This window comes from Chanodichthys erythropterus, chromosome 7, assembly GCF_024489055.1.
Source record: "Chanodichthys erythropterus isolate Z2021 chromosome 7, ASM2448905v1, whole genome shotgun sequence".
Classification (NCBI taxonomy): domain Eukaryota; kingdom Metazoa; phylum Chordata; class Actinopteri; order Cypriniformes; family Xenocyprididae; genus Chanodichthys; species Chanodichthys erythropterus.
The window spans coordinates 20,038,779-20,047,592 of record NC_090227.1 but is presented as its reverse complement, the minus strand read 5'-3'; the positions used below and the strand labels follow the sequence as shown (position 1 = coordinate 20,047,592).

Sequence of the window (8,814 nt, the reverse complement as noted above, 5' to 3'; positions counted from 1 at the left end):
CTATTCTTTCTAATGTGGTCTTCAGTCAACAGGTTAACCAAAACTTAGTTGGCATTAAATAACTTTGCATACTAATATGGTTAACATGCTATGAAGCTTTTTTTTTGTGAACTCTTTCTCACACTGAAACCTCTGCTTAGCATACTGATGAACTTGCATGGCTGATTAGCTCAATGTGTTACGCCACGGATCCCGAATGCTCTGCATCGTGGGTTCGAAACTCAGTGTGACACATGCCCAGACCGCATGAGGTACTGTGGCAGGAAAAGATGCAGAACTTGTGTCTGTTCTAGGCATCCTGCCTAAAACTGGTCTAATCTGAAGCTATCACATGCAATTCCTTTATGTCCAAATTCGTAGTTATTCTTCTTCCCCCTGTATGGTAATCAATGAACCATAAGAAGGAAAATTATCAAATTTGGCATGCTTGTAGTGATAGTAATTAAAAGTAATTTGACCAACTTTGGAGTATCTAGGACTAAGTCTATAGCGCCACCACCAGTTCAAATATTCACTTTTGTAAAGGTTATAACTTTTGAACCCTTTGTTCCAGAAAAATGAATGTCAATACAACTGATTCCTCTCTTCATACTGATCACATTCAATATCTTACATTAAGACTCCACCCAGTACAGTAGTGGCCATTTTGAAAAGTACAGTATTCCATTTTTTCACTACTCCTCCTACAATTTTTGTCCAATTTTGTCCAAAATCAGCTCAGGTGATCTTTGGACCGAGCCGCACAGAAATGACTGAATGGATTTTTGATATTCGCTACCATTCCCAAGATATTCATCTCTGAATGTGACCTTGCTTGTGTTTGTTGTCTTATGCTAGTTAGCTTAGCATGCTAATTGCTTAGCATGCTAACCAGTTGTCATTCTCTTTAATGTGGCTCTTCAGCTATCAAGTTAACCATGAGCTTCATTAGCATTAAGTTAGCTTAGCATGCTAATATGGTTAGCATGCTAAGTAATGCTTTTTTGTAAATTCTTTCTTACACTAAAAGTTCTCTTCCACAGATTGTTGAATGTGCATCCTCAAGTAGCTCAATGTGTAAAGCCAGTTACCTGATGAGCTCTGCACCCCAAGATAGTGGGTTTGAATCCCAGGTGGAGCGGTTTTATGAAATAGTGTGTTTTGATTCCTTTACTGCCTCTTGGATTAGAAATAAATGCTTTTTGTTTCATGCTGTGTTCATTTTCATCTAAGCTTATGTACATAAGTTCTGAGTTCATTTTCGCCCGTAATTCTGAACCAGCTGTTTCATGTTTGTTCATTTTCTGCTGTTTTTCCTCTTCCTGCTCTGTATTGCGCTACAGGATGATGAGCTGCAGAATGATCTAAAGTAGTTATTAAATATAACATTCAGTGCAGTTTTATAAAAATTCTTCATTTTGAGTTCATTTTCACATGAACTAATGAACTTCGGCAGGTGTGCCAACATTCACCTGCACAGTGGTGCAATGAGTTGAGAAATGGACATTGGACCTGGAGGTTGTGGGTTCGAATCCCGTGTGGGGTGCCTTTATACAATTGTGTGTAATGTGTCATTTTGATACCTTTTTTATCCAAATAAGCATTGTACTAATCTTTATTCCTCTTGAATGAGATACAAGTGTTTTTAGTTCATTCCGTGTTCATTCTCTGAACTTCTATTAATTTTCATTTAATTTCCACCTGTCCTTCTGAACGAGCTGTTTAGCATGTACATTCAATTTCTGCTGTTTTTGCTCTTCCTGCTCCGTATTGCGCTACTGCCCCTTCTGGGGCTTGGCCCCGAATTGCTGCTTGCAGCTATATTTTTTTATTGAATTTTTATGTTACGTGTAACAAAATGGCGCCCCCTATGTTCAGGTTTGACTGTAGTAAAATTAATGCAAAAACCGACGCTTCAAATCAACATAAAAAAAAAATAAAAATCTAAACCTTGACAAAAAGTAGTCATTGAGAATGTCTAAGTTTAAATCCATATCCAAAACTTAATAAAAATAAGTGTTTGTGTCCAAAAACCACTAGAGAATTTTATAAAGAGCTCTATGGGAATCTAGTGGTTACAACATGGCATTGCATAAGTTTTTCTTTTTTTACTCTCACCAAATGGCACTAATCTACCTTCAAAAAAAGTTATTTTAAATGCCTTGTCTCTATTTTAACATGGAATACTGCTTTAATTGAAAAATAATTTAAAAATATGTTAGAATTTTTTTTTTATTATTATTTTCAATGGGGAAAAATAGCATGAAATATATATATAAATAATGTTGGGATAGTGGGATTATGGTTTAAATGCAGAGAATGGCAATGTGTGTGCCATTCTCATTGTTCTATGCCACATGGCCCTTTTGTGACCAGCATGGGGTTGAAAGGGGAGAAGTGAGTTGATCTGAGATGATTAAGATCTTTGTGAAGTCACGAAGGAGCTTTGTATTCCTGTTTAGCATCTGCAAAGCAACTAAAGTGACAGAGGGTGCAATTCAGTACAGACTCAACAGCACTAGGCCTGTGATTTACATGGAGAAGTCCAAAAGGTTAAAAGCTTTGCAGAGGCCATCATTTTGATTCAGTCCAGATGCTACAGATGTGAACCCAAAAGCAGGTAATTATTAAACAAAGTGCACAACAGTTGATGATCACACACCTTGAATCATAATTAACATATTATGTAAGGATGACTCAAGAGAGAGAAATGGATGAATAACAACACACTTTATTGAACAGTGTCCAAAGCAGGAGAGTATACACAACAAACAATGAGAGATACAAGTATAATGCTTCAGTTCTTAGGTTTGTGAAGAAGATTTTATTATTCAGAAAATATGTAATTTAAGTACTTCAGAAACACCTGTATTCTGCTTGCTTCCAATTCCTCATAGATTGTTTTAAATGAATTTTTTAACTGCCTATTTTAGGGCACCATTAACAATGCACTGATTTACACTCGGCGCCACCCCTTTAAGACGCGTGCTTCCGGCCACACGAGCTGTCGACTATATTACAACGCATTTACAAAGTTCACACAGCTAATATAACCCTCAAATGGATCTTTACAAGATGTTCGTCATGCATGCTGCATGCATGCTTCGAATTATGTAAGTAAAGTATTTATTTGGATGTTAAAAGTTTTATTCTGAGTGAATTTGAGGCTGTCCATTGTGGCTAACGGCTATTGCTACACTGTTGGAGAGATTTATAAGGAATGAAGTTGTGTTTATGCATTATACAGACTGTAAGTGTTTAAAAAATGAAAATAGCGACGGTTCTTGTCTCCGTGAATACAGTAAGAAACGATGGTAACTTTAACCTCATTTAACGGTACATTAGCAACATGCTAACGAAACATTTACACATTTTTACAAATATCAGTAAAAATATGCTATCATGGATTATGTCAGTTATTATTGCTCCATCTGCAATTTTTCGCTGTTGTTCTTGCTTACCTAGTCTGATGATTCGGCTGTGTGCGGCTCCAGACATTAACTGGCTGCCCTTGTCTAATGCCTTTTATAATGTCGGGAACATGGGCTGGCATTATGCAAATATTGAGGCGTACACCCCGACTGTTACGTAATGTAGTTATTTTGAGATTCGCCTGTTCTTCGGAGGTCGTTTAAACAAATTAGATTTATATAAGGAGGAGGAAACAATGGAGTTTGAGACTCACTGTATGTCATTTCCATGTACTGAACTCTTGTTATTCAACTATGCCAAGGTAAATTCAATTTTTGAATCATGGGTACCTTTAACAATGCTAAATTGCAAAGATCTTGAGTTTTCGCTGAAGGCCGTGTCCGTTGCGGCCTGACAGTGTCTGATCTGCCCCAAACTTCACATGAGTGATAAGAGACCTGGCCTGAAGACATCTATATGCCAATATTCAGTTAGTCATAGCGCCACCTGCTGGCAACAGGAAATGGCATGCTTTGCACTGTAATTCCTCCCAGAAACATATTTAAATATGCCATGAAGTACCAAACATGCTAGAAACATGTTGAATCATGCAACACTGGGCTAAGTGCTAAAGTATGCGATTAACGCCACAAAACAGGAAGTTGTTGTAGCTCAGGCATACAATGTCTGATCTGCTCCAAACTTCACACGTTTGATAATAGTCCTGTCTGAAAGACATCTACATGGCAATATTCAGTTATAGTCAAAGCACCACCTGTTGGCAGCAGGAAGTGTGACACACACCACATTCAACAGAAGTGTAGTTTTAAATTATATTTGGCCAAAGAATAGGCATATTCAAAAATAATAATAATAATAATAATAATAATAGATATAAGCTTAATACAAACGACCACGAGACAATGACAAAAAACTTTTGTATGCAAAGGTGAAAGACTTCAGCACTGGAGAGTGATTAAATATTCCCTATCTCATCTTTTCAAAAGCACACAGAGCTTGCACCCTTGTGGTGTCTGTCGTTGCTATGAGCCGTGAAGATGAAGAAGTTGCTAGATATATTTATGGAGATGAGAAATAAAAACCTGTCCTGTTGAAAGCTCTTCCATCGGCTGAGCTTTCAACGTTTTGTTACGGAAAGGCTGAATCTGATCGTTTGGTTCTTGCCACATGACCTGCAGTACGCTTGCACCATTCTGAAATGTTGGAATGTAATTGGAATCGGATCGTGAGTTGAGTAAAGATTCATGATTACATCATGTAAATTCAACACATTTTTTTCAGTGTATTATAATACATAATTTAACCTTAATATGTATTTTACTTAAAGTCATACTTTCTTACATCAAAAATTACATAACAATTAATAAAAACACCCAATTCAACAGTTAGTTGCATGTGTTTTGTTCATTTTATTTGTTGTTTGGAAAAAATTTACCCCATGATGTTAATAAGATTAATTATGGTGCATCTTCCAGCTGGGCTTCATTAAAGCATTATTTATTTATGATTGTAAAAAAAAAAAAAATGCTTCCCGGTGAGTAAACGCTTTTGTGTCAGTCTGTATTTATTTATTTTTTTAGGTTGCTACATGTCACAGTTCAGTGTTATAGACCTATTAAAAAAAAAAAAAAAAAAAAAACTCTTCCATGTTGTTTTAATTTCTCATTTCTCAGTAGGGCTTGGGGGCTAAGGGTATAGATGGTGCTTTTCCAATCACATGTTGCTTTGTATTTTGTTTAGGCTTAAGCAGGATAATGTAACATTTAGGTGCAAAAATGCAGAAAAGTAAACCAAAGCTTGAGGATAAAATGGCAAATATCTCCACAGCTACAGTAAATTTTCCAGGAGAACTGACATAAGCTGGAATAAATGTGATCCATACAGCACAGAATATGAGCATACTGAATGTGATAAATTTGGCTTCATTGAAGTTATCAGGCAGTGTTCGAGCCAAAAAAGCTAAAATGAAACACAAGACTGCCAGGAGGCTTATATAACCCATCACAGCCCAGAAACCTATAGCAGAACCGAGACTGCACTCAAGAATTATCTTTTCCTTATAATATTTCATATTTTTGTAGGGAAATGGAGGATAAATTGTTAGCCAAAGCACACAGATTAGAACCTGTACAAGAGTAAAGGCAAAAACACTGAGTCGTTGTTGTGTAGGCCCAAACCATTTCATGACATTACTTCCTGGAAGTGTAGCCTTGAAGGCCATTAGCACCACTATTGTTTTCCCCAGAACACAGGAGATACAGAGGACAAAAGTGATCCCAAATGCTGTGTGACGCAACATACAGGACCACTCAGTGGGCCGACCGATGAAAGTAATAGAACAAAGGAAACACAGAGTCAATGAGAAGAGCAGCAAGAAGCTCAGCTCTGAGTTGTTGGCTTTTACTATGGGGGTGTCCTTCTTTCTGTGAAACAGGATGGCCACCAGCACAGTTAATCCTACTCCAACCAGTGAGAAAAAGACTAGCACTACACCCATAACTTCTGTGAATGATAGAAACTCTACAGCCTTCAGCACACAACTATTTTTCTCAGCATTAGACCAGTATTCCCCTGGACACTGCTTGCAGTTAATTGAATCTGGAAAGGGAGTTGTGATCATTATAGTTAGAGACAAAAAAATCATTTCTGAACTCCTTTGATAAGATACAGCATCCTTAAGATTAAAAAAAGAAAACAAAACAAGCAACTAACGAATTTTCTATGAAACTGTGAGATGGGCAGAAAATTACCTGTCTCATTGCTGATTTCTCCGTCTGCACATGGAATACAGTCATAACAGCAGACAGGTCTTCCTTTCTGTACAGCCTTCCTAGTGCCTGGAGGACAGCTCTCACTGCACACAGACCTTGGCTTCTGCATAGAAAAATACATTATAAAAATAATTACATCATTCAATAATATTGTAAACAGATTATTACATATTTGAAGAATAAATGCACAAGGGTGAATTTTGCAAAATTATTTCTTATTGTGAATACTTCTTGGGAACAAAACAATACTTTGAAAGTGTTTTAGACATTAACCACAATTTCTAAACATTTTAATGTAACTGCTTTTAATGATTGATATTTTGCTATTTTTATTTTCCTTAATATAAACACAAGGGCAAACAGGTTATTGCAGTTTACCTCCAGCTGTCCTCCAGCCCAGATTATTTTTTTAATGCTAAGGTCCAAGTTCTGGTAAGGAGGCAGTGAGGCATCATAATATCCCACTGATATGAACTCAAATGATCCATCTGAGACCTGCTGCCAGTTCACAACTTCATATAAAGCCACTACACTACCAGTGCTGTCAAACCACACATGATCTCCTGTCTTTATGGTGAAATTGATCTTTTTCAGAGCCTCAACCACCTAGCAACATAAATAAATATCATTGGGGCATTTTTACACATTGTTCCCTTTTATCCCTTTCTATTCATCTGTCTTTTATCTTTTACCTGCTGTGGTTGTATTGTCAGGTCTTTCTCACAGCCTCCTTGTTCTTTGCACTTGAATAGTCTGTGTAGTGAATGAGCTACAGCATAAACTGCTTTGTAGACATTGCTTGAATATCTGTGTTCAGTCACATCTTCATTGTAATTTTTCAATGCAAGTAGATCCTCATATCTGCTGCAACTTAATGCATATTGAGAAGAATTTCCATCACTTTCTGAGCATGGAAAGGCTGTGTCCCAGAATTCTTTTATAACATATTCTGCAAACCCTTCAATGTTGATTTTTCTGCTTGCAAACCCCAGTGACCCCCCCACTGCATGAAAACTGTTTTGAGTTATGTAAGTCTTTGCAGTTATCCATGGCTCCACACCAATCATCTGGCGACCTGTAATGTTCTGAATACTTAACTGATCAATAAGTAAGCCCATCTCAACAAAAGAAACAAATGCAACAATCACTTTTGCTGTGCCTCTTTCTATTGTGTCTACCACTTTTTTGAGTTTTTCTGGCTCTGTTCGGTAGAATTTCACAGAGTACTCTACACAGATCCCCTCTTCTTGGGCTGTTTTCAGAAATATGGCCATTCCATTGTTTCCATAGTCATTGTCACTATTCACAGCTCCCACCCATGTCCAGCCTAAATGCTTGACTATGTATGCAAGTGCTCTGCCTTGGTGGTAATCACTAGAAATAGTCCTGAAGAATGAGGGGTAATCCTTCCTATTACTGAGACATTCACATGAAGCAGAGTGACTTATCTGAAAACAAAAGAACAATACACTGAAAAAGTCATCAGCATGGTGATTATGTCAAGTATTTACTATTATTGCTCTTACCACTGGAATCTTAAAAGGTCCTGTAGTTCTGGACAGAATCACTGTGGCAGAAGTCTCTGATTCTCCTATGATAGCATGTAAAGGAGACTGTCCATTGCACTTATACCCTTCTGCCAACTCCTGACCATTCATCAATCCCATAGTTGCAAGCATGGTAGACAGTCTTGAACCACATGTATCATAAATTATGTAGCCAATAGAAATATTTGGGAGCAAATTTTGACTTCTGTTAATCTCCTCAATAGCAAATATCATGGTTTGAGCCAGCCGAAAATCTCTCATATTCACACTACAGAAACATTAAACCAGTAAATAGCAAAAAAATGAATAAACATATTGAAAGTATAAATATATATATATATATATATATATATATATATATATATATATATATATATATATATATATATATATATATATATATATATACACACAGCTATGGAAAAAATTAAGAGACCACTCCAAGTTTTAATTTTTTCCATAGCTGTATATATTAGATGTTTTATGCTTGAAACATGATAATAAAGATATTTCAGATATTATTAGTAGTTTGCAGTTGAAAATTAATTTACAGATACAGATATTTCCAGCTTTTTTATATAAAATATATATCTGCTCTAAAGCTTCACAAACCTGGAGCAAGATAAATGCTGAGGTTTTTGCGTGAACTCAAATGAGGGTAATGTCTCTTTTCTGTGCACTGCAAAAATTCCTCCAATGGCTACATCTCCATGCTTGAAAAACAACGGGTACTTTGGGTCTCCCATCATTCGGCAAAGAGTGTTTTCCACCTTAGTATGAAGGTGATGAAAAACCAGAAGTGTGTAAAGAAAGAAAAGCATCCCAATGAATGAGCTCAAATGCACCTGACAAATGCAAACGACCTGATACAGTACTTGCACTTTTATAGACATAATTATTATGGATGAATGATTCTGAACAGTCAATGACCTCATATGGCAAGATGCAATTCAGGTCAAGCAGGAGTGGAATACAATAGTAAATTTGATGATAGTGTTTGGTTTTCTCAAATGATCAGAACGATGTAAATTTTGAATATTGGAATTCTATAATTACATAATTATAAAGCTTTTTTTTTTTTTTTT

At 36.4% G+C, this 8,814-nt stretch overlaps 1 protein-coding gene across 1 annotated transcript; it reads right to left on the bottom strand.

Annotated features, from left to right (window-relative positions):
- Positions 1 to 5,053: 5,053 nt before the first annotated feature.
- LOC137023162 (extracellular calcium-sensing receptor-like) lies at positions 5,054 to 8,565 on the bottom strand. Its single transcript, XM_067389880.1, has 6 exons — positions 8,342 to 8,565; positions 7,709 to 7,997; positions 6,875 to 7,630; positions 6,561 to 6,788; positions 6,162 to 6,285; positions 5,054 to 6,009 (listed from the first exon to the last, which is right to left on the bottom strand). Exons 1-6 carry the CDS (start codon positions 8,548 to 8,550, stop codon positions 5,081 to 5,083), a joined length of 2,535 nt encoding a protein of 844 aa, XP_067245981.1. The 5' UTR covers positions 8,551 to 8,565; the 3' UTR covers positions 5,054 to 5,080.
- Between the last annotated feature and the right edge of the window lie 249 nt (positions 8,566 to 8,814).

Coding starts and splice junctions, on each gene's coding strand:
- LOC137023162 (XM_067389880.1), bottom strand. CDS start 8,550: ATGCTTTTCTTTCTTTACACACTTCTGGTTTTTCATCACCTTCATACT. Junction 7,998..8,341: donor CAGCATTTATCTTGCTCCAG/GTTTGTGAAGCT, acceptor ATGTTTCTGTAG/TGTGAATATGAGAGATTTTC. Junction 6,010..6,161: donor AGAAATCAGCAATGAGACAG/GTAATTTTCTGC, acceptor CTCCCTTTCCAG/ATTCAATTAACTGCAAGCAG.